Below are 26,228 nucleotides of genomic sequence, written 5' to 3' on the forward strand. Positions count from 1 at the left end.
GGTGATAATCAATGACTGACTAAGATTTTTTCACATGACATAATCATATCAAAAAAGGCATAAGAGAGGATCCATTCCCCTGCAACAGGCAATCAATTGATACTATAAATTCATAGCTTCTCATGCTGGGAGGGATGAGAGCCCACATTTGGAAACATATTCTATTTTATTTTTCATTAAGTCTTCAACATGAGATGCAATGTAGTATTTCAATTCACAAGCCATAACATGGTTCCTTCTTCTAATTTCATCAACTCTTAGGAATCAACTTTGCTTAGGGTGTTTGGACATCAGGAATGGATATATCCAAGCTGAATGTTATTTCGAGCTACGACTTGGATGATATATCTATAACAGAGACGCAGGAACAATTTTCTATCTAAAAAAAGACAGTCTGAGCAGGACAAAAGTAGCGATGAACAAGACTAAGAATACAAACTTCTGCACGATTTGCAGCTCGTACATGATACATCAATCAGATAAAAAGACTTCAACACAGGGCCAAGCTAAAAAATTGTTTGGTCTTCTAAAGATGGCACAGAAAACCAGTGTGCTGCTAATGGGACTTCACAATAAAAGAATCCCTTGACAGTCTTTTCATAAAAAATGAAAATATGTAGCCAAAGAACTAATAACCAAACACCACAAACTCGCTTTGATGCTAGACATACTAGTCCTAGACTATAACACTTGGTTGACAAACTTCTATCTTCCGTAAGGATGATATCGACCAGTTCCTGTACCACCATATGCACCTCTAGTCCCATAAAAGGAGCCTCCACTAGCCCCCCCATATCCACCTCCTAGGCTGGCATCATAGCTGCTTCCATAGGCACTACCAGAGGAGCCACCACCACCATATGCCCCATAACTCTCACTAGCTCCACCATAATCACCAAGATCATAGCCTCTGCCAAAGCCTCCACCATACCGACCAGCGTACCCAAGTGAAGGATCTCCTCTATAGGGCCCCATGGCACCAGCATATCCTCCATACCCGCCAAATTCACTTCCATAGCCACCATAAGCACCACCCCTACCTCCATAGACACTGCCTGACCTATAGCCACCAATGCCAAAGTTACCACTAAATCCATCATAAGCATCTCCATATCCACCACCATATGGAGAATGCAAGTCATTATAGCGCTTGGATGAGGGAGGTGGTGGATTTGGCTTCTTCGGTTCTGCCTTCTTAATTTCCACCTACAAACGTAAGATAACCATGCTCCTTAAATGATCAAAATTGCATTTGATAGAGAAAATTAAATGGATGCTACAATTCCAAAAGTATCTTGATCTTTCACATGATAGAAATGTATTAAGTATAATGTTATAAATGATTATGCTTTACATCAACTCATGATGGTAGACCAAACAGTTAGACATAACAAATACCTCCTTGAGGTTGTAACTTGTAAGATCAAGCTACAAAACTACTCAAGGCAACAAGTCGTGCAGACTGGGGTTGTATCTGGAAAATTAACCTAATGACCCAAACAGGAGGTGAATAATTTTTGTGAGGGATGGGATATGCTTGAATTTGCACCCATACCCTTCTTTCTAAAGTACTTTTCTACAAACACAATAAATAAAAAAGGATGACAATAGCCTCAAGAACAAAACGCAATTCTCACTTATTCAATCCGAAAATCAATGCAAACCATGAATGTTAGGCCCTAAGGATGAAAACTCACTCCAGTAAGGATGTGCATAAGACTTAGACCCAGACCAAATGGGTACTTAAACTTTACCCAGTTAGTTCCAGGTTGGTTTTCTGAGGACCCACCAAAGTTTGGCTGTGGTATTAACCACCTTACATAAACTCAAATTTCATACAAGTGCTCAAACTTACAAAATTTAGGAAAATCATAGCTAATTTCTTAAATTGAAAATTTGTAATGCTTTCTTCACAGATGTAATTTTTGAGCTCTTTTTACTTCATCTAGAAAAAAAATACCCATGTGGCATTTAAAGCACTTGAAGATACATTATGGCATCAATCATGAAAGTAAAGCAATAATTGTCACCAAAATATTGTAACCAGTACATTGAATCAATAGAAAAATCAGAAACCATGACACCTTAATTTGTGACAGTAAAGCATTGCTTAAGTTAATGATAATTCATAAGCTAACACGAACACAAATTTTAAGAAAGGAAATTCAGAGTGCCAAATAACGAAGAAAACCACTTATCCTGTGCTTTTAACCTAAACTTAGCAGACACAAGAGAAGGGTTGTTCCCCTCTATCCCTATCCTATATCTTCTATACAGGTAACTTATTTTCGGATAAAAATTACCCACCTGAGCTCCAGCAAACTCGATTTTGTTCCCGACAGCTAAGACATCATCAACAGCTTCCTCAGAGTCGTAGGTAATAAACCCAAAGCCACGTGAACGATTGGTGGAGTGGTCACGCATTATTTGGTGATCTTTCACTTCTCCATAGCGCATAAAGAAGTCCCTGAATTCATCTGCACAAATGCATCTTGATAAGAACTAGTTTTCAGAATGAATAATAAAGTATCTAAACATAAATTTCGGCCCAGAAGAACTGGATTTTCTGATATATATTGAAGAAGAAACACAATTACAGTAAGGAAATGAGACAGAAACGAAATACAGAAAGAAAGCTACTATAATGTGATAACTACACAAGGGTTCAGCACATTCGAGAGGTGTTGAGGCTCTCCCAAGTTCCAATCCAATTCCATGCTCCCTCTCCTCACGACCTTGCTGCCCTTTAACCACCTAACACTCTCTCATTGCCACCTCATCACTTCTAATAGAATTGGAGCTTCCCTCCAACAACCTCACCTCTAGGATATTCCCTTTATTAGCTAAGTTATCCCCCCTAAATAATCCTCTACTACCAACCTTACATACACCTACATGAGTATATATGTATATATTCCTATCAATACCCCCCCCCCCCCCCCCCCCCCCCCCCAAAACACTCACCTTGCCCTCAAGGTGAGGTTTAACCCCCAAGAATCTTCCACCAGGATCCCATTGCTTGAATTGTAAGGAACCACATATAATTGAAGCGTGATAACTTCCACCCGGATCCCATTGCTCATCTTTGATTCCCACATATGGCTCTTTGATCACGTATGCAGGCACTTGAAGAGCACAATAGTAAAATTCAGATATGCTAACATCAGGAAATTCAAAGAATGACCCACTCTCATCAATAATCCAGCCTTCAGTTTTGGAGACTCCTTCAATTAACCGAACCTTCTGATCATAATTTAAAAATCATGAACCCACAAGTGTTGTAGAAGAACCAGTATGAACTATCACCTCAAATTGGTGACATATATTGGTAACAAAATCATCTTTGGGAACTAAGAGATTTGGCTATCCATTGGCAGCATTGACGGATGTTAAAAGAAATCTGAAAACAGACTTCTCAACCACAGCTGTGGGCATTTCTTCCATGACCCGAGATACGCTCCATTTCCCCTTCGCTGCCTTATTATGAAAGAAAATTGTTGAGACCAATCTATCTTGCTCATCAAAAAACATCCTATTTTCCGATTTCAATTACGCAAACAAGGATATATTCATTTTTAGTTCGTTGTCATTCTGGTCAATTTGATAGATACTAAAGCTTTTTTGTCCACACTTGGGCTTGGAAGCCCAATTTGGATATACTGGAAAGACTAAAGCATCATTATGAGTTTTTTTGTTCACATTTGGGCTTAGAAGCCCAATTCTGACATAAGAAATCCTTAAGAACGAGTTGGGCTAGCTTGAAAATGATTTGAACTTGACCCCTTACCTCAATAACGTGGCCCAAATTCCAAAATTCCCTTCCTGACCTAGGTCGTCGCTGAATTGCAGAAACCCATCCTTGTTTCTTCTTCCTTGGCCCCTGTTTCTTCCCATCTCCACACGCATGTCGCCACTTCCGTTCATGGTTGAGCCTGTTACGAAAATTCATGTCTGAATATAGTGTTGGCGATGGTTTGACTACTAACTCCGGTGGCTGCGATTCACTGCCATCTTGTGCATTTCAAGCCACTGTGTGCCTCGTTCAATTTCAACCATGTCCAGGCCAACAACTTGCATATCTGCTTTCACCATCTTTCTCTCCTCATTTCTGTTCATGTTTTCTCGCTTCTCCAACACCGACCTTTTCTGTGTTTCAGATTTTGCCTTTGATTCCGCATCTTCAAATTGCAGTGGTGGTTCAGGTAATGGCGGTGGGTCAGCCACCTCCTCCAATGGTTGTTGCGCCGTTGATTCACTGTAGAATATTCTAGTGTGATGCCTCTTCGGTTACTGTGTATTTTATTTATTACTTCAACTCCTTAACTACCTTGTAATCTGTATATAAAGATCCCTTTGGGTGTCAATCAATATATGAAAAATACATTTCAGTCTTATATTTCATCATGGTATCAAGAGCAGGTTATCCTGTGGTCATCTTGTAAACCTTCACGTTTCCTTCCGTTTTCCATTTTTCACTGTTTATTAAAATAACTCAGAAACCATATCTGGACCCCTCCAATCACGAAACCAAGGCCACCATTGGACTCAGAAGCCATTTCCGAGTCGACCCACGTCAGCCCCGTCGCCGGAAAGTCAGCCACGCGCCGCCACTGCAGAACTGCCTCTCCGGCGCGTGTGAGCCACGCGCCGCCCTGCCGGCCTCCGTTTGTCACGCGGCTTTCACAGAACGGCTCGCCTGGCCTTCCTCTTCATGTTCTGGGGGTTTAAATCACGATTGGAGCACTCTTCTTGTTGGGTCCAGTTGGTTCCTCTTCGTGATTTTTCAGTTCGGAACGATTGGAGTTCCTTTTTTGTTTTTATTTTTTATTTTTTTATTTTGAACAGTGGAAGTTGAAAATATTGAGGCTGAGAATAAGCATTCTGAAAAATCATCCGGTAATGTTTCCGGTGTCTTTCCTCTTCCCTGTTCTTCGTCTTCCGGAGACAACCCAGCTATACAGATTACTAACCACCGTTTAAACGGTAAGAATTATGAGCAATTTCAGAAGGTGATGTCTCAATCTGCTGAGGCAACTAGTCATGTTGCTCAACAAGGTATGGCATTCCATGTTGATCATAGTAGTCGTTGGATTCTTGATTCGGGAGCTTCTGATCATATGACAGGTAATGCATCCCTGTTTTGTTCTTATACCCCTTATTATCACCAGTCACGAATAAGGACGGCTGATGGTAGTTTCTCTAATATTGCGGGAAAGGGATCCATTAAGCTCTCTGAACATATTACTCTGAATTCTGTCCTTCATGTCCCTTCTCTTACTTGTAACCTTATCTCTATTAGTAAACTTTCCTCTGAATTGCATTGTGTTGCTAAATTCTCTGCCAAAACCTGTGTTTTTCAAGAACAGGATTCAGGGCTGATGATTGGCAGTGCTAGAGAGGAAGAAGGGCTTTACTATTTTGAAGAAGATTCTCATGAAAAGAGATTTTTTGCAAATCACTCTTTATGTTTATCAGACGATTGTAATGATGTTTTGTTGTGGCATCGTCGTTTAGGACACCCAAATTTCTTTTATCTTCAAAAGCTGCTTCCAAACTTATTTATCAACAAAAAACCAAGTTCCTTTTTTTGTGATGATTGTCAGTTTGCAAAACACTCTCGTGTTTCTTATTTCCCTAGAGATTATCATGTTTCGTCTCCATTTACATTGATTCATAGTGATATTTGGGGCCCAGCTCGTGAAAAAAATATATCTGGAACTCGTTGGTTTATTACCTTTATTGATGATCATTCTAGAGTATGCTGGGTATATCTTCTAAAAGATAAGTCTGAAGCTGCAGCCACTTTTAAAAATTTTCATGCTATGGTACAAACTCAATTCCAGACCTCTATCCAAATCCTGCGAACTGACAACGGTACTGAATATTTTAATTCTGTTCTTGGTGATTACCTAACCAAGCAAGGTATTATCCATCAAAGTTCTTGTCCTAACACCCCTCAACAAAATGGGGTGGCTGAAAGGAAAAATAGACATCTCATTGAAGTTGCTAGAGCCCTCTTGTCTACAATGCATGTCCCTAAATACCTGTGGGGGAGGCTGTCTTGACTGCCTCATATCTCATCAATCGGATGCCCTCTCGCGTCCTGAATTTTCATTCTCCCATATCTTGCCTTACCCGCTCTTTTCCCTCCTTTCGGGCTCTCTCTTCCCTTCCTCCAAAGTTGTTTGGCTGCGTGGTTTTTGTTCATATTCCTCCACATCAAAGGTCCAAACTTGATCATAAGTCTGTTAAATGTGTCTTCATAGGATATCCTCCTAATCAAAAAGGTTACAAGTGCTACTCACCTTCTCTTCGAAAGGTCTTTGTTTCTATGGATGTTACTTTTTGTGAAACACAATCATTTTTTCCCTCGACTTCTCTTCAGGGGGAGTCTATTGGTATAAATGAAGACAAGTCTTGGAATCCAAATAATTCTACTGTCTTACCTTTACCCTTGGAAACATCTGTTGTTTCTTTACCTTTGGAGTCAGGGGGAGTTAATGTACAGGAGACAAGGACAGCAATTGTACCAGAGACTGGAGATCCTCCCGGTAAATGGGGAAAATTCTACAGCAGGCGAAAATCTCCTCAAGATCCTCTAGACTGCCAGGATTCTGACCCGAGTCCTAGTTCCAGCAATCCACTTGAGAACACTGGTACAGCTGACCTAGATGTGCCCATTGCCCTTCGAAAAGGTACTAGATCTTGCACTGCTCATCCTATTTCTCATCACATTTCATATGAAAAGTTATCTCCAGGTTTTCGTGCTTTCAACACTATATTAGACGGTACAAAAATACCAAAAAATATCCAAGAGGCACTTAATGACCCTAAATGGAGGGATGCAGTCTTTGAAGAAATGGATGCTCTTAAAAAAAATGGAACTTGGGAGTCCGTGGCACTTCCCAGAGGAAAGAAAACTGTAGGTTGCAAATGGGTGTTCACAATAAAATTTAATGCAGATAACAGCATCAACAAATATAAGGCCAGATTGGTTGCCAAAGGATTTACTCAGACTTATGGGATAGACTATCAGGAGACGTTCGCTCCCGTTGCCAAACTTAACTCTATCCGAGTCTTACTATCACTTGCTGCCAACCTTGATTGGCCCTTGCATCAATTGGACGTAAAGAACGCTTTCTTAAATGGGGACTTACATGAGGAAGTTTACATGGATCCACCACCTGGTTTTGAACAGGGAGATGGTTCTGTATGCATGTTGAAGAAATCTCTTTATGGACTTAAACAATCCCCTAGAGAGTGGTTTGAAAAGTTTACTCGTGTTGTTAAAGAAAGAGGATTTATCCAAGCTCAGACTGATCACACTTTATTTTTTAAACACTCCGATAGTGGCAAAATTGCTATCCTCATTGTTTATGTTGACGACATAATTGTCACAGGTGATGACTGGGAAGAAATAAAATCTTTAAAAGGGGGTTTAGCTAGTCAGTTTGAACTAAAGGATCTTGGATCTCTCAAATATTTCCTTGGAATGGAAGTTGCTCGTAGCAAGGCGGGAATTTCCTTATCTCAGAAGAAATATATTCTAGACCTGCTACAAGAAACAGGTATGCTTGGGTGCAAGCCTGCAGAAACTCCAGTTGAACCCAATATTAAATTGGGAATTGAAGATGGAAAAGATGTTGACAGGGAGCAATACCAAAGGTTGGTAGGGAAGCTGATCTACTTATCTCACACTCGGCCTGATATTGCATTTGCGGTTAGCATGGTTAGCCAATTCATGCATTCTCCTAAGGAAAAACACCTTAGTGCTGTTTATAGAATCCTCAAGTACCTCAAAAACACCCCTGGTCGAGGAATGCTCTTTAAAAGGGGACACAAGAGGATGATAGAAATCTATACAGATGCTGATTGGGCTGGCTCTGCTATGGACCGAAGATCCACTTCAGGATATTGTACCTATGTCTGGGGAAATCTTGTGACCTGGAGAAGTAAGAAACAAATTGTTGTTGCCAGAAGCAGTGCAGAAGCAGAATTTCGGGCGCTAGCCCATGGCATTTGTGAAGGAATCTGGTTAAGAAGGCTCCTTGGAGAATTAAAGATATCTTATTCTCTACCTGTGAGACTCTATTGTGATAATAAGGCTGCAGTCAGTATTGCTCAAAATCCTGTACATCATGACAGAACCAAACATGTGGAGGTTGATCGTCATTTTATCAAAGAAAAATTGGAGGAGGGTAGTGTATGTTTGTCATATATACCTACCAAGTAGCAAACAGCCGACATTCTCACCAAAGGATTACACAAACCCATCTTTGAGGATTTAATTAGCAAGTTGGGGATGATCAATATATATCTCCCAACTTGAGGGGGAGTGTAGAATATTCTAGAGTTTTCTACTTGTTTCTAGCTACTTGTTCCTTTGAGTAGTGTGATGCCTCTTCGGTTACTGTGTATTTTATTTATTACTTCAACTCCTTAACTACCTTGTAATCTGTATATAAAGATCCCTTTGGGTGTCAATCAATATATGAAAAATACATTTCAGTCTTATATTTCATCATTCACGCACTATCTTCGCACAAACCTCCCCTTCCTTCATGAGTTTTTCGCCTCGCTCCCTCCTCGGAATGCCTTCTTTAATATTACCCTCTCTACTTCCATGGCACCCGCTTCCAATTTCTCAGCTTCTACATTTTCCTTTTCTTTCGTCTCCTAAACCTCAACGTCTTTACCCACGTTTTCCATGGCTTCAAGCCATAGTAGTTAAAAGCGGATTGCGGCCTGTTGCGGCCAACCCTGAAAAACGCTATAGCGCTATAGCGAGTTACGGTTGCGAAAATAGCGGAAATAGCGGAATGGACTAATAGAACCTAGATATACCACACACATATATATGCTAAAAAATAAAAACAATCAATAATAATAAAGAATTGCTCCAAAACAAACAGAAATTCCAAGTAGTCAATTAAAAGATCCAAAACATATTCCATTCTGTTTCCATATTTACATGTCAAAAAGAACTAATTAGAATCTTGAATTCCACCATCACCAAATTCTGCTTCAGCCTCACTATCACTAGTATCTATATTGTATAGTTGTTCTGGAACTTCTTCAAGTCCTTCAGTTTCTCTAATTTCCTTTCCCTTAGAGCTTGAAGGCAAAGCAATGGACTTTGTCTGCTGTCTAGTGTAAATTAAAGGCTCATCAGCATTAGTTACATCTGCAATGTCCCCCCAGGTGATGGTATCATCCTCAAATACAAGTTCATTCTCATTTTGTTCCCCATCACCACCCATAACTCCTACCAACCATTCATTGCTTTCATCAATATACCATTTAGGAGAATGGGATCAATCAGATCATGATTGTCAAATCGATATTTAAGAGTTTGGTTATATTTAATATAAACCAAGTCCTCCAACTTCTGATGCTCAAGTCTACTTCGCCTCTTGGAATGAATCTATTTGATAATTAACAACAAAACATATTAGTTTGACAATCAGTTATGAAGCTTTATAAATAAAATCATTGAGCATGTACTTACATGCTCAAAAATACTCCAATTGAGCTCACATCCCGAAGAGCTGCAAGTCAGACTCAATACTCTAATGGCAATTTTTTTCAGTGCTTTTGTTTGTGTTTCATACGTCCCCCACCGTTGCACTGTAATACAAAATATAATAACTCAATAATATGACTAGTTAAATAATTGTAATAATAAAAGCTTAAAGGGATCAAATACTTACGAGGAGCACTTTATCCCTTTGTCTTTTGGCTGAATCCATGCCAAAAAGACCCCGAGCTTTCTTATATAGCTCCAATTCATTCATAACCTGCTCCATCTCATCTGTATTTGCAGTTAGCCTCTCGAAGCATTTTAAATAACCATTGACCACTTCTAAATCATCATCCAGCCTTGGATTAGAATAAAAAAATTGAGGGTTAAGATAATGCCCAGCTGCATGCAAAGGATGATGAAGTTGGCAATCCCATCTTCTATCAATGATAGCTAAAATATCTTTATACTTATCTTCTTTTCCAATTCCATGAAATGCATTTTGAATTGCTTCTTTGGCCCTATCCATTGCTTCATAAATATAACTCATTGCTGGCTTTTTTTAATTATCAACTATCCTCAGCACACCCACAAGAGGCCCCACAGCCTTAAGACAAAAAACTACATCATTCCAAAAAGATGTACTAAGTACAATATCAGTTGCCCTTTTCCCCTTAGGGTTTCTGGCAGTCTTAGATTTTGACCACTCATCAGAAGTGAACATCCTTCGGAGGTTGTTTTTCTGCTTATACAACCTCTGCAATGTCAAGAATGTGGTAGCAAACATTGTCACTCCATGCCTCACCAATTCAGATTTGCTTGTGAATTGCCGCATAGTGTTCAATGCCAATGAATGATTATAAATGAAACCTACTAGACTGATAACTCTTTTTTATTGTCCTCTTTACTCTATCAAGCTTTCCAATGTCTTCTAGCATCAAATCTAAGCAGTGTGCAGCACATGGAGTCCAAAACAAATGACGCCTCTTGGCTTGTGAAAATTTCCCTAACATCACAAGCATAAACTTAAATAAGAAAACGAGTCACAAGTAAATTGAAATTGTAAATAATCACTTCAACCCAAAACCTTAAGGTGTTGGGTGAGAGTCTTTAATGGTTTATATTATTCTCTAACACACCCCCTCACGCAAGAGCCCTTTGGGCTTGAAGCGTGGATTATTGTATAGACCCAATTTTTGGTTTACCTTATGCTTATTTAATTCCACAAGTGGAGGGCGGTGAGGATTGAACTTGTGACCTTGTGGTCACTGAAGCTCTGATACCATGTAAAGAACCACTTCAACCCAAAACCTTAAGGTGTTGGGTGAGAGCCTTTTTAATGGTTTATATTATTAACAGTTGAATGAGTTTACTGTCTCTTACCGACCAAAACATAATTGCTTCCATTGTCGGTCACCACTTGAACAACATTTTGTTCACCAATCTCCATCACAAAAGTGTCCAGAAGTTGACATAATTTCTCACCAGTCTTGACATAAGAAGAAGCATCAACACTCTTGACAAACATAGTTCCTGATGGACAATTCACCAAGAAATTGATCAAAGTTCTACTATTCTTATCTGTCCATCCGTCAAACATAATAGAACATCCGTAGTTTACTCTCCCTATCTCATGCTCCTTCAATAATTCCTTGGTGTACTCTAACTCCGTTTGAAGGAGTGTAACTCTACATTCATAATAAGATGGAACCTTCAAATGAGGACCATAGTTCCCTATTGCTTCAACCATCAACCTGAAACTTCTAGAGCGTACAACATTGAAAGGTATCCCATTCGTTACTAAAAACCTCTCAATATATTGAACTGTTCTGGCTCTAGCTTCTTTATCATAAGCATCATTGATGCTTGTTTGCCTTTTCCCCCAACTTGATGCTGTTTTTTGGTTTTTTTAAGAGAAGTAGGTCCATGGGACCTTTCACAATCTTGCTTTTCATGACAGGAACAGGAGATGAATCACTGCCGGATTTACTCCCTTTTTTCCAATTCGAATGTTACAGATTTGTCCCACCTCTTCAAGCTCATCATCATCTTCTTGTAGCTCATATAGGGAAGCATTTTTATTAGCTAGCTTCCTTTCATACGCTTCCTTCAAAGCATTTCTTACTTCTGCGTGGGGGGTCTCTTACATGGCTCTACATCTCCTTTTATCCCCATTTGGTGGTATTTAGCCCTGGTAATTCCACCTATTTTTGTCTTCTGACAATAGTCACATGTCACATTCCTTCTGTTATTGATATCCTTCAAGGAATTCCATTGCCATGCCATATCACGATATGGACCCGGGATTTAACCAAAGCACAAGAAGAAGGAGACTCTTGTGTACTGTCATTGGTTGCCATCACTAGCTACATTTATTATTATAGAGGGGCGGAAAAAAATCAATTACAAGGGTGATGTAAGTCTTGTGGTGCAACTACAGGCAAAAAAAAATGTGTTTAATAATTCACAGTTACAAAATAGTAAAAAAATTATAATTATAACCTCCCTTTTTTTAATTTATAATCTTTTTTTCAAAAAAGATTATTTTGTATTTGAATACAAATTTTAAAATTATTTAAAATAAAAATTTATAGAGAAAAAAAAAGAATAAAAGAAAAAATTAGGAGGGTAGAAAAAAAAATAAGAGAAGAAAAAAAGAATAGAATAAAGTTAAAAAACTTACAGGATGCGTAGAAGCTGCGAACAAAGAGACAAAAAAGGAAGATGCAACTGGGAATCCGTGAAATAGAAAATATCAAATAAAAAGAAACAAGAAAGCTGTCGACTGAATAGATAGGTCTTTGTCATTCGGTGGAGTGTGTCAGTGGTAATTAAAAGAAAAGGAGAGGTCCAAAAGTTAAAAGAGAGGCCCAATGTTCTTTTACTATTAAATAATTAAAAAGACAAAAATATCCAAGTCTTCTGTTTTGCCTTTCTTCTTCGTCGCTTTACATCCGCATTTTTCACCGCTTCAGACACCATTTTTAACAATTATTGCAGCCACTTCAAACGCGATCTATGACTGGTGCGATGCAGTGCGGTTGGACGCAGAGGTCCTCCGCAACCCGCGAACGGCGCGGGTAGCGCCACTTTTGACAAGTATGCTCCAAGCTTCTTTGAGACAGTTGTGTTCCGAACTATCACTTCTAGTTTTGGTGATTCCAATTTATCTTCATCTTCCGAACAAATCTCAGGTTGGTATACCTATAAAAAAGCTTTTAAAAACATCCACCAACTTGCATTTGGATGGAGCTAACTCCAGCATACGTACTAGCTTCGTGCTCGAACCCTGAGTGACTTCACCGCTTCGAACAACTTTGCAGATTCAGGAATTCCCTTTGCTTGGCAGTGTTGTTCAACACTGATAAGCCACCCATATCCTTCTCCTCCCCAAAATCTGGAATCATCTTCCTCTTCTTTTTATTTTTATTTTTTTCTGTTACCAACGTGGTTCAAAGCTACTCGGATCGGATAGCTCTGATACCATTTGATAAGAACCTTGAGATGCACCACCCCAAAAGCTAATTCAAAGGATGGGAGTGCCCAAGGCCTTATAAACCTCACATTAGTTGCCCGTACAACCGATGTAGAATTGCAAGTCTCATACCTTGCAAATGGATCCTAACATTCCAACCACGCTTTGTAGCCCAAGCCCGGGGTTCCAAGTCCAAGGGTCCAACCCCCAGGTTCCAGTTCCAATCTGCGAAACATAGTGGGTGCTCTAATACTAATTGATAGGAACTGGTTTTCATAATGAATAATAAAGGATCTAAACATACTTTTTGGCAGAAGAAGAACTGGATTTTCTAATATATATTGAAGAAGAAACACAATTACAGAAAGGAAATGAGACAGAAACGAAATACAAAAAGAAAGCTACTACAATGTGATAACTACACAAGGGTTCAGCACATTCGAGAGGTGCTGAGGCTCTCCCAAGTTCCAATCCAATTCCATGCTCCCTCTCCTCACGACCTTGTTGTCTTTTAACCACCTAACACTCTCTCATTGCCACCTCATCACTTCTAACAGAATTGGAGCTTCCCTCCAACAACCTCACCTCTAGAATATTCCCTTTATTAGCTGAGTCATCCCCCGTAAATAATACCCTACTACCAACCTTATATACACCTACATGAGTATATATGTAATTATGTATATATTCCTATCACATAATTAAAATCCATAAATGAATTATTTTTTGTAGCTATTTTACGATTAGCAAGTTACTTTCTAAATCAATAACTGCTTTTTCAGAAAACAGCTTCAAAATGTCATTATTGAAGCCTAGTCAATTAATTTACACACAACCTGTGCACGCATGACATACCATTAACATCCATGCAAATTGTGAAATTTTGATGAATGTGCGTTTTTGGAGACAGATGCACACAAAATTTTCCACCCCAAAAGATATGAACAATGTACGTGCGATGCAAATTGGAGGACTTCCTCAGTGAAGAAAGCATGAATGTATCAGGTATTTAAATAATAGAATTTTTATCCATTTATCCAGCTTACAAGCACTGAAACTTCAATAAAGGATCTCTGTGTACAATGTCAGAACAAAACCTCCAACAGCTCTTAAGCAATACTTACTTTAAGAGAATTTCAACACACTATGCATCTGTTTATCAATGCATAAAGGATTATACAATACCATCTGTTGTAGGCATATAATTCTTTTTATTAGATATGTCCATTGCTCATGCCATTCTCAAATTTTGAATTTTTCAAAGCGAAGGTGTCCATAATGTGTCCCTCTTGTCAACACCTCACCATCAACAAACAAAAAATAGTTCAATTCAGAGACAACCTACCTTCAGTCACAGTTGAAGGAATCCCACCAACAAAAATTTTCTTCGTCCTGAAGTCCTTAGAGCCAAGAGCTCCCCTAGGTATTGTCCGCTTAATCTCCACCTACACAATTCCAACAAAGCATTCACTGCATTAGTTTCTTTTTAGTTCTTCAATAAAAGCATGACACATTCTACTTAAAAGTTTAAAATGCAAGTGTTTACTTGTTTGCCATTGATAACATGAGTGTCCTCAATAACTTTATCAACCACAGAGGGATCTGCATAAGTTATAAAGCCGAAACCACGAGGCTGCCCGGTCTTCCGGTCCTTCATTATCACGGAATCCGTAATTTCACCATATTTACCGAAGTGTTTGACAAATTGGACTGCACCAACATCACCAAAACACAGTTACACAAACCCCCACCACAAGAAACCAATGCACAACCACTAGATAAAAGAATTAACAGGAAAATGCACTAACCAATCGTTGTTTCTCTGGCTAAACCACCTATAAATATTTTTCTGCAATTAATGGGGTCGAGTGTAATTAGAACCAAATCTAAGAAATTTATGAAATACAGTTACTACTATTTTTATTTTTTTTTAGTAATGAACTGAGTGTTGGTTTGGTTTAAGGTTCAATTCAGAAACAAAGAAAAGGAGGAATGAGAGAAAAGTGGGAAGTTAAGTTAGTTACCCGGGACTGGCACCGTCACCGGTGAGAGGTTGGGGCTTGTCATCATCTTCGTCTCTGTGGCCAAAGATTCGAACGTCAATGGAATCTCCATCGACGGCTTGGTGATTACCCGGCAACTCCATGGCTTACCAACTCAAAACCCAACGGGGAATAGCTCTTGGAAGCAGAGAGAGAGAGAGAGAGAGAGAGAGAGAGTAAACGAAACCCTTGTTTTTTATTTTTATTTTTTTAAGTTTTAGGTTTCTTTTTTGTGTTTATAAATTCAATGCTATTTTTTTTTTTTTTTTTACAATGCTATTGTTTTTGTTTTAATGTTATTATTTCTTATAGCTATGAATTTAATATTTTAAATGTTTTTTAAATTAAAATTTAACTAAAATCTTATTTTATTAATATGAAGGGTTTAAAGTTTTTCATGTTATAAAAGATAATTTTATTTCTTATACACACTTAAAATTGTGTAACGCATGGCATGTAGAACCATGTGAAAAGAAGAAAGAGAAAAAAAATGAATTCCATATACTTTTACGTGCGTGAAGGAGATAATAATTTTATCTCCTAAAAAATATTAAACCCTAATATGAATCATGAGTAAGTGGTATATTTTCTGGATACTCATGGAAAAAATAAAAAATAAAAACATGTAGAAATATAACCACATATTTTTAGTGTCCATATTTGTAGTGTCTGCTTGAGAATAAAATATAGTCTTATTCATTGTATGGTAAACTAATATCACATGCTAAACTTATCATGTTGGGAACTCGAGTTAGGAATGTTGGAATGGATATGATAAAATAATAAATACCACATCCTCCTCAACCCAAACATAGTCTTATACACTTCTCCTACGAACTTTGTTAGGCAAATGAAAATCAACCCTTGCCACCAGCCAGCTACCATTGTTAATGTCACCAGCTATCGGCCACCTCTCTCACCTAAGAGCACTACCGTTACCCATCAGTCATCACCTTGAGCTATCAATCACCACCATTGGCACCAGCAATCGACATCCCCAACCAATAAACATCACCACCATTGTCTTCGATCAGCCCTCCACAATTGCCATCATTCACCACTTGGGCCGCCACTACCACCCACTTCCACTGGCCACCACTGCACCAACCAGCCACCACCTCAGGCCACTGCCACTATAACATCCTTCGATTATTAGTCGAAGAATGTTACTTATATATTTTTGAACTCTAATTGTATACGTATATTATACAAAAGACTTGGAACATAAGTCTTGCTAAAATTGAATTTATTCCAAAATATAAAAATCCAATAAATTAAACCATCATAGGATATTAAGTAACCATTACAAAATACAAATACTATAACCAAAATATAATTATGATCTGATACATAACTTCGTAACTAAATCAAAATGTAGACTTTATTTGCTAATTATAACACCTCATAGATTTGAAGCGCATAATTATAGTTAAAATAAGGATTAAAAGGTATGATTTGTGAGAACCATGAGTATAACACCTCATAGTTTTGAAGCACTTAATTACAATTAAAATATGGATTAAATGGTAGATTAGTGAAAATCCTAAATTCGAAGTCAAAACAAGTAAAAAGGGTAAAACGGTAAATTGACAAACACGTAACCCTAGGAAATGAAATGTGAGTAGAAGGTCTCAAATGAAAAAACTAACCCTAGAAATGGATTCAGAACAAAAAATTGAATGGTTAGGCAAGTTCTAGAAAATTGATGAATAGTGTTTTTACCTAGTAAAAATACAGCGGTACAGTTGCACCAAAAAGTGTGTCAAATGAATTTTGAGTTCTAGGCTTCAAAATAAGTTGGAAAAGGTATATGGACTAAGATTTATAATTTTGATGAAATTTGATTGAAATTAGGATTTTTGGATAAGCGTGCCCACAGTGCACATAACAGCTTAAAACTGTGATTTCGCCGAATAACCGAAAAACTCTGGATTCTTCTACTCAAGGGCAATTAAAGGACATTGGTGAAAGTTAAAATTTGAAGTTTCTAAATAGTCTAAGAATTAATTGAAATTTAGTAGTTTAAGCAAGAGATTTATAATTTGAATTGCACGAGGTAGCAGTGGGACCCACCCCACTTAAGTTATAACATGACAACTAAGCAAGGATCACTATTCATGTTCTTTCTTCCCTCCTCACCTTGCAACCCCCCCCCCCCCCCCATTAGAGTGCAAAATTTCTCCTTTGATTTCTCACTCAAATTCTCACCAAAAACCACAAAGTCCTACATCAAACTTCAAGTAAACAATCACCAAACTCAACCATGCTACTCTCAAGCCTTGAAACTAACTAGTTTGGGATAAAAGTGAGACCCATGCCCACGGTTTTGTGAAGAAAAAGGGTGTTCTTAGTGTTGTTTGATTAAGTCATTGTTTGGGTATTGTGTGGAGGAGTCTTAGGCCTTAATCATTGGTAAGTTTCAATACTTTTCATTGGATAATTTGGTAGATTGATTTCATGAACCCTAAGCTATGCGTATGTGGATTGATGTAATTGGAGAACTCAAATTGAAAATGTGTATTCGATAAATGTGTCTTAGAATGTTGTTTTATGATGATTGATCTTATAAAAAGTATTGGGGAAAAATATTATAACTTTGGCAAATTTTGTGGTTGGTATGCATGACTTTGTGAATGAAGATTGTGGTGTGATTGTATAGTTGAGTTGTGGAGTAGTTGTATGGGTTAATTATAGGTTGTATGATTTGTTTGAAGTGTGAAATTGAATTGAATACCCCTTGGTATATGGACATGCATAATTCGGCCAAGTGAGGAAAAATGGGGAAGGATGTTGTAAAATTAATATAGTTGGTGTTGTGAGAATTTGAACCAAGTTTAAATAGGTTATGGTTTGGTGTGATGCATGTGAATTGGAAGCAAAATCATTGGAAGTGTATGGATTATGATTTCGGCCTAAGAGAGGAATTTTAGGGGAAATGGTGTTGAGTTATAATTGAATGGAATTAAGAACTTGAATTGGTGTTGTGGTGGGCTTAGGAAGCCATAGGAACATTGTAATAAAATTAACAACATGAATTGGTATTTTTGTCTTAATGGCCGAAATGGGTATAGTGTGTGTGGGAGTTCTTTGTGTTGTAATTCAACTTGATGCACCATTGAATTGATGATCCTATGTGTGATCGTTGTAGGTTGCCTTCCACAGACATGATCTGTGAGGATTAAGCTTGGTGGATTGCCTTTGGTCCTTGACCAAAAGGATTGTGGTAAGTATTTATGTCAATTTGCATGAGTACTTGAATGACCAAGTGAGTGGTCTTTATGTGGTTCTAATGAACGTGAGAATGACATTGTGTAGGCATTTCTGGGTGGAAGGAGTTATTGTGTAACTTGCATTGGAACTACCTAGCTTAGGAGCTTCAATAAGGTAATCTCTTGGTACTGGGGTTAATCCCCGTGTGTGCTCCACCATGTCCATTGGGGTAGTGGTTGGAGGTATGTTGTAACGCCTGGCCGCTTCAAGAATCAATGACTATCCCCACATACTAACACCAGACTTTTCAGTGTGCTTTTTCCTCACTCGCACACTTTTTGGGAAAACTTCCCAAGAGGTCACCCATCCCAGAATTGCTCCAAGTCAAGCACGCTTAACTATGGAGTTCTTCCGTTCTGGGCTACCGAAAAGAAGATGCATCTTGTTAGTATAGGTAGTACCAATTAATTCTTATAAGTCATTCCCAACTGTATTGTCCCATACCAGCTCAGTCTCTGGAATCCCTCTCTTTCGGGTGTTGATTCGATTCATTCATGTACCCCCGTCCCTAGAAGCCTGCCAGGAGCCGCTCCTTGTTTGGGCCCTTTCACACCATACCCTTTCGCACCGGCGATCACTCCCCGCCCTCGTCAGCGCCCGGGATGTTACATGACCACCAGCTTCCGCCTGGTTCGTCCTCGAACCACACCGTACTGGAAGAGAGGCCCTGCTCTGATACCACTTGAACGCCTGGCCGCTTCAAGAATCAATGACTATCCCCACATACTAACACCAGACTTTTCAGTGTGCTTTTTCCTCACTCGCACACTTCTTGGGAAAACTTCCCAAGAGGTCACCCATCCCAGAATTGCTCCAAGTCAAGCACGCTTAACTATGGAGTTCTTCCGTTCTGGGCTACCGAAAAGAAGATGCATCTTGTTAGTATAGGTAGTACCAATTAATTCTTATAAGTCATTCCCAACTGTATTGTCCCATACCAGCTCAGTCTCTGGAATTCCTCTCTTTCGGGTGTTGATTCGATTCATTCATGTACCCCCGTCCCTAGAAGCCTGCTAGGAGCCGCTCCTTGTTTGGGCCCTTTCGCACCATGCCCTTTCGCACCGGCGATCACTCCCCGCCCTCGTCAGCGCCTGGGATGTTACATGGGGGAGGATGTAATGTCCCACATCGGTTGGAGAGGGGAACGAAGCATGGCTTATAAGGGTGTGGATACCTCTTCTAGTGTGAGGCCTTTTGTGGGGTGTCCCAAGAAACAAAATCGTGATCTCGACGGTACTTGGGCGCGGGGCAAAGCGAACAATATCATGCTACAGGGTTTGAGGCTGTTACATTTGGTATCAGAGCCTGGCCCTGGACCGGTGTGTACAGCGAGGACGCTGTATTCCCAGTGGGGGAGGATGTAATGTCCCACATCGGTTGGAGAGGGGAACGAAGCATGCCTTATAAGGGTGTGGATACCTCTTCTAGTGTGAGGCCTTTTGTGGGGTGTCCCAAGAAACAAAACCGTGAGCTTGACGGTGCTTGGTGCTTGTGCGGGGGGCAAAGCGGACAATATCATGCTACAGGGTTTGGGGCTGTTACATATGCTCATGCATATGTATATATATTGGGTACATAGGATGTAACATATCTCTGGCCAGTAGATAGATTGCCTTATGGCGTTACGGACTTTCACGGGATAGGTCTCCGTGAGGGAGTTCTAGTTGGCCTGGGGCCATAGAGTTCTAATCCGTTGAGGAGCAATCTAGGAATGTCTCGGGTGTATTGGATGGAGGGTGCCTTGGATGATGTTCTGGGAACACATTCTTGGATGAGAGCCTGTAGGCTATATGCCAAGGCCAATAGGCCGGATGTTGCGTGGTTTTGACTATGACCATTCCAGCTTCATCATATGTTTTCTCCCTAAGCATCCCTACTTCTCTAAATCCCGTGCTATATCCCTTTTTGGTTGTTATGATTCATTGTTGTACATTTACATCTGAGTGAGCCATTGGGCGGAGTGATCTCCAGAATCTCTGGGTTGCGGAGACATATTCGTATATCTCACATCGCATTTGGGGCATTATTTCAGGTGGTCGTAGCGGGGTAGGAGCCATGGGCAAGAGGCCCACAGGATGAGCTTATGGAGTTGGAGAGCTTTTTGTATTTTGAGGCCACTTTTTGCATAGGCTAAACTTAGAGCATGAACATTGTATTTTGCATTAGGGATATACATCTTGTCATATTTGTTCATGCTACATTTTGGCTAAGTTTAGTTGATGATATGTCTTGTTGTATGACACGAGCTGTCGAACTCGCGCAAATTAATTAAATCAGGTTTATTAAAATTTTGTAGTAAAGCGTCAACCTGAATCGTCTCTCAAGGAGTTTGCAAGAAACTTAATCGCTCAGTTATAAAAAAAAAAATGGAAACCAAATGAAAATGGAAACTAAATAAAACAAGAACTAAATGAAGACATGAATCAAATAAAAATGGAAACTGTAACACCCCGTATATATCCGGTAATGATATCATACTATCGTATTAAGTTGTGCTTAATTAAAAATGCGGAATATCTTTTTCTTTTCAATTATGAAGTCATTATCATTACCACTTGCTTATTAATCAATTAATAAAACATCGTCTGTATGCAATTGCAATAAAACAGCTAACTGAAATACCTCATTAATTAAAATAACATAATGTATGTCTCTAGTCACGGAACTACACACGTAGACCGAACCAACTAGCAGTTTATACAACTCGACTCAAAAGTACTAACAACATAGCGGCATGGACAACTCTCATGCTCACCCAAATAAGGCAACAAAGCCCAACAAAATTCTCAACTCAAAATATAAAGAGCAGAAAACATAAACAACATCCAATCCAGTCATGCTAGCAATACAGCATAAATATCATCAACTAAGCTCTGGCCTCCTACCGCTAGAGGCATCAGTCACCATACTACCTGAACCTGAAATAAGCATTCCCCAAACGTGGGGTGAGATCTCTAAACAAGAAATCTCAGTAAGACAAGGGGTCCTCAAGGATCTTCCACCCCAAGCTCACTTACATGTGCAATATAAGTTTAAAAGCAGTTTATCATCATCAGTTCTAAAATAGTGCAATGCAGCAGATAATCATGTCATGTGTATTAATTCTATTCTACTGGTCAGAGAAATGCAGGATTTATATACGTCTAATACCCACACATAGTGCAAGATGCTACTTGCATCCACCCCGGATCACCGTCTTGTATGACGCCACATACTCAGGCTTACCGTCAAGATGGAACAACACATGCATATTAAAAGCCATTACACATAAAGCTCAACAACATTTCATATATCAAAAGCATGTAACACAACATGCATATAACCATACCCCCATGGGACATAGTGGAACCACAACATGGCTAAACCGAGAACACGAAAGCTTACCTTGCAAGCTAACACCTAAAGCCAAGAGTCCGCAGCTCAAAGTCCAAACACAGCAGACTCACAATCTGTTATGGACCAACAATACATCAACAATCATACTCTACAAGTATACAACATAAAGACAACGCCTTTTGATTACGTTTTACATCTTAAGGCTTCTCACCAAGCCATAAGCCCTTAATCACAAGATTCTGACTTACATTAATTAATTACAGAAGTTCAACTTCCTCAAACTAGGGTCCACAAACCCATAGATCAGTTCTGGATGAACAATACGCTATTGTTCCTCGCAAACCCAGAATATCCGGATATTCCTCGGGGCATATCCGGATATGCAATATCCGGATATCTCTCTGGAAATGTCCAAATATCAATATCCGGATATCCAGATCCCTATATCCAAATATCCAATATCCGGATATCCAAATCCCCATATCCGGATATTTTACGAGCAGATATCCGGATATTTCGCGACAAAATGCAGTTTCTACATTTCGCGAAGATATCCTTCCAAGGTTCAATTTTTAACACTTCCAGAAGCTTAAACATACATCTTAAGGTCCATTTATGTTCATATGACAGTTTCTTACTTGTTTAACTCATTAAACATACCAAGACATCAACTTTAACCCATTAAACTCATGAACAAGGTTGGTACAACTTACCAAAAGCTTAAACTCAGCAAAAGGGTGTCCATGGAGCTCACTACCAACTCCAAAGGTTCTGACTTCAAGGGTGCACGAAAATACCACTCAAGCAAGGATCTTTCTTCACAAAGAAGGCTCCTTGAAGCCTCACAAACCAAGAACAACACTCTACCACAACCAACACAAGAACTCAGCCCCTCAACACCTCACAATGCAGAGACAAAACTCAGAAAGCACACTCCTTTCTCCCTCCCAAAGCACTCACCCAAGTGTTTACTCACAAAAGAGAAGAAACCAAGAAGAAAGGAAGCTCTTTGGCTCACAAAAATGGAGGAGAAGGTGAAGGTGGCAAGGCTGACTTCAAGGACTCAGAAAAACCAACGAAGGAGGCTAAAGACATAACCTAGGATCATATGCCCACCACTTATATAGCCACATAATAATATAACACACAATATTAACTTTAATTGCTACGCTTAGCATTTTAATCCCAAACTCAGGATTCTTAACCTACTCAATTTTACAAGAATTATCATATTTTTCTTATATTTTTCCGAGCACCTTTCTGGCACGCGTTTTTCATAGCCAGTATCAGTTTCTGACACCAGTTCTTATTATTTTGACTTGAAACTCGTTTTACAAGTCCTACATATTATTCTAGTAATTATCATGCACTTATAATAATTTTTCGGGATACTTTTTCGATACGCATTTATACCGACTAGCAGAACCGATATCTGCACTTTTCTTCCGAAAAGCGACTTTCAACATTCTTAATCACTTACAATAATTATTAGAGTCTCATAATAATTATTAGGGTCAATTATGAAATTATTTCCTAATTTCACATAATTAATTAATTAACTTCCTTAATTAACGGTGCAGGTTCTTACAGAAACCAAATAAAAATGGGAACTAAATAAAAAGAGAAAATAAGGAGAAACGAAAACTAAAATGAGGGATTTTGATATGATTATCAATTTAAATGGAAATGAAAAATAAAATAAAAAAAGAGAATAATCAAATTAAAAGAAATCAACCGAAGAATTAGGATTCTAAGGATATTCATCATTGGACAAATAATTACCAAATCGTGTTGACCCTAATCGTATTGGAATCCCTGCATTCGCTTAGAAACCCCTCTCTAGACGATCGCCTAGCGTTTCGTCGAATACGGCGCGTTTACTCGTGCAATAGCAGAGTATCAACCCGTTCTACTTGAGTTCATTGGGTTAATCAATCTAACCATTAAATCTCATGGTTAATCTCATTCCTAAGAACGTAATCGCGTATCTCAGATTGAACACCCACAATCGCGCGATGCAAAACCGAGTTGGAAAGAGAAACTGATTTGGTTCAAAATGAGGCGCAGGTTCTCAGGATTCAACCATGGAATCCTCAACCCTTGGGTTGATTAAAGAAAAAAGGAGAGAGAAAAGACAAAAACTCTATTAATTTAGAAAAACTGTAAAATTCAAATTCAAACGAAAGATGATACACAAGGTCCCTACTCTCGTCCTTTTAACCCCTAATACAGCTGGGCTTCGGGCTCTACAAATCCAACCCAAAATAAAAAGAAAGAAAACAGAAATACTGGCTCTGGGTCTTGTTAACTCTCCCAAATAAGAGTTAATTTGATATTTTTATGATGAATTTGCTGCATAAATTCCATATAAGTTGTCTTGTTTGTATGATAATTGAGCTAATTGTTATATATTTATGATTAAGTGCTTTGAGATGATTAAGTATGGAAAATGAGACAATATTCCTTGATTTTGTGTAAGAAAAGATGACTTGGTTGAGTGTTTGTCTTTGCAGGAAAAATTGACGTTTGAATGCTGTAGCAGAGAAGCTGACGAAATAATGATATAGCAATCGGTACAGTATGACAACGTGGACAAGGGAACAACTGAAATTTCAAATTTCAAAAGTTAGTTATTCCCCAACAAATGGATAAAACACCAGCAAGCAAGGATCAAAGACGTTCTTGAAGATTAATTCTTTTCCCAAAATCCCAAAGATCAAGGACAACAAACTCGTATTTAGTCAACAACAATATTGGCACAAGAAAATCAATAAGATCAAGATCTTATCCAATCAAGTGCCAACAGCCCAAGAATTTAGGGATAAGATAAGGCTGCAGCAACACGATTCATGGAATCTCACTCCTAAACCTAAGACCTAATTATCCAACCACTTTTCCTATTTAAAGAGGAGTCCCCGACGGATTCAAGAGGTTAGAGAGGTCGAGAAGTCAGAGACACAAGTAGGAAAGCAAGTCAAGTCAGAAAGGTCGTTCAAGAGTGAGAAAGTAAGATTCTCGAGTCAGAGACACAAGTAGGAAAGCAAGTCAAGTTAGAAAGGTCGTTCAAGAGAGAGAAAGTAAGATTCTTGAAGAAAGAAGGGTTGCTGGAGCAAGACTGTGACAGAGTTTTACAACAGCATTCGTTTTCATCTTCTTTTCTGTTTTTCAATGAGTTCCTTCTTCCTTTTCTCTGTTTTATTTAATTACATTATGAGCTAAATTGCTCTATAGGTTAGGTGATAAAGTACATATGCTGTAATATTGGGATGCATGCCTAAACTTTATTTTTATTAATGTTTAATTAGTTATTCAACGAGTTTGCTTATTCTTATTCATGTGTGCATGTCGAGAGATACATATGTGATATTGAAGAGGTTGGGGCCGAGAGGTTTTCGAATCCAGACCCTTGTTGAATTGTGTGGATTAATTAAGTTAAGAAAGTTAACTTGATTAAGTTGTGGGTAGAAAGATCATTCACACCACATAACCTTGAACTTGAACTTTAACAATTTAGTAATTAGTTTGGCCATAGAGATATGGGAATTAGTTAATGGGAATATATGTTAGGTTGGCCAGAAGCCCCAGCATACCTTAGTATTCGGTTACTAATTAAGCATTGATATAGCATCGTTAAAGCATCATTTCAGTATTGCTGTATCAGGAAAATTGAATCTGACCTATATCTCATCCATCACCTTAATACCTTTGAAATTAGTTTATTGTTTTCTTAGTTTAATTATCTGTTATATTACAAACCCAACCATAAAAATTAATCATTTTCTAGTTTCTTTACTTAAATAATCATTGCTTTATAAATCATCTCCGTGAGAATGATCTTGGACTCACACATTCCTTTATTACTTGTGACACGTGCACTTGCGTATTTGTGTGATTGATTTAATTGATTGCAAAATTGCACAACAAGTTTTTGGCGCCATTGCCGGGGATAATTTTATAAAGTTTGTTATTTTGGTAAAGAAATTTTCTATCTTTTACCTTTCTTCCTTACTATTTTCAAAGTGTCAATTGCAGCGTATGAGCAGTTCTTCATCAGAGCAAGAAGAAGATTTTGATCCTGAGATTGAAAGAATGTTTCGAGCAAGAAGGAGACTACAGAGACGCAGAAATCCTACAGTAATACTTGACATGGCAGAAAGGCTAGGAAACGGTGAAGAGGGTGGACCTGAACATAACACTGAAGGTCCAGCTCAAGTTGAGATTCCAATTAGAGCACATGCAATTCCTACCCTCAACAATTTGCATTCTGGAATCGTTCAACATGATGTAGCAGTAGAGCACTTTGAGGTAAAGCCAGTGATGTTTAACATGCTGCAGACCATTGGTCAATTCAATGGACTGCCTAGTGAAGACCCTCCTCTTCACCTCAAGAATTTTATGGATGTTGCAGACACTTTCATGATCAGAGAAGTTACATCCAATGCTCTAAAGCTGAAGTTGTTCCCATATTCCCTCACCAGCAAAGCTAAAGCATGGTTGAGTTCTTTACAACCACATTCAATCCGAAGTTGTGAGGAGTTGGCAGACAAGTTTTTACTGAAGTTCTTTCCTCCTAAGAAGGTAGCCC

General features: G+C 38.7%; 1 protein-coding gene across 1 annotated transcript; it reads right to left on the reverse strand.

Annotated features, from left to right (window-relative positions):
• Positions 1-293: 293 nt before the first annotated feature.
• LOC133293240 (heterogeneous nuclear ribonucleoprotein 1-like) lies at positions 294-15,218 on the reverse strand. The gene is made up of 6 exons (XM_061491780.1): positions 15,020-15,218; positions 14,804-14,844; positions 14,542-14,705; positions 14,341-14,440; positions 2,308-2,477; positions 294-1,206 (listed from the first exon to the last, which is right to left on the reverse strand). Exons 1-6 carry the CDS (start codon positions 15,139-15,141, stop codon positions 706-708), a joined length of 1,098 nt encoding a protein of 365 aa, XP_061347764.1. The 5' UTR covers positions 15,142-15,218; the 3' UTR covers positions 294-705.
• Positions 15,219-26,228: the final 11,010 nt, after the last annotated feature.

Source organism: Gastrolobium bilobum, unplaced genomic scaffold (genome assembly GCF_033153095.1).
Source record: "Gastrolobium bilobum isolate Gb01-03AN ecotype WA unplaced genomic scaffold, APGP_CSIRO_Gbil_v1 utg54819, whole genome shotgun sequence".
NCBI lineage: Eukaryota > Viridiplantae > Streptophyta > Magnoliopsida > Fabales > Fabaceae > Gastrolobium > Gastrolobium bilobum.

What these genes read in the sequence shown, in the direction of transcription:
- LOC133293240 (XM_061491780.1), bottom strand. Translation starts at nt 15,141, where the DNA reads ATGGAGTTGCCGGGTAATCACCAAGCCGTCGATGGAGATTCCATTGAC. An exon ending in ATGTTATCAATGGCAAACAA is followed by an intron (nt 14,441 to 14,541) that starts GTAAACACTTGC and finishes GGAATTGTGTAG; the next exon opens with GTGGAGATTAAGCGGACAAT. An exon ending in TCGAGTTTGCTGGAGCTCAG is followed by an intron (nt 1,207 to 2,307) that starts GTGGGTAATTTT and finishes TTACGTTTGTAG; the next exon opens with GTGGAAATTAAGAAGGCAGA.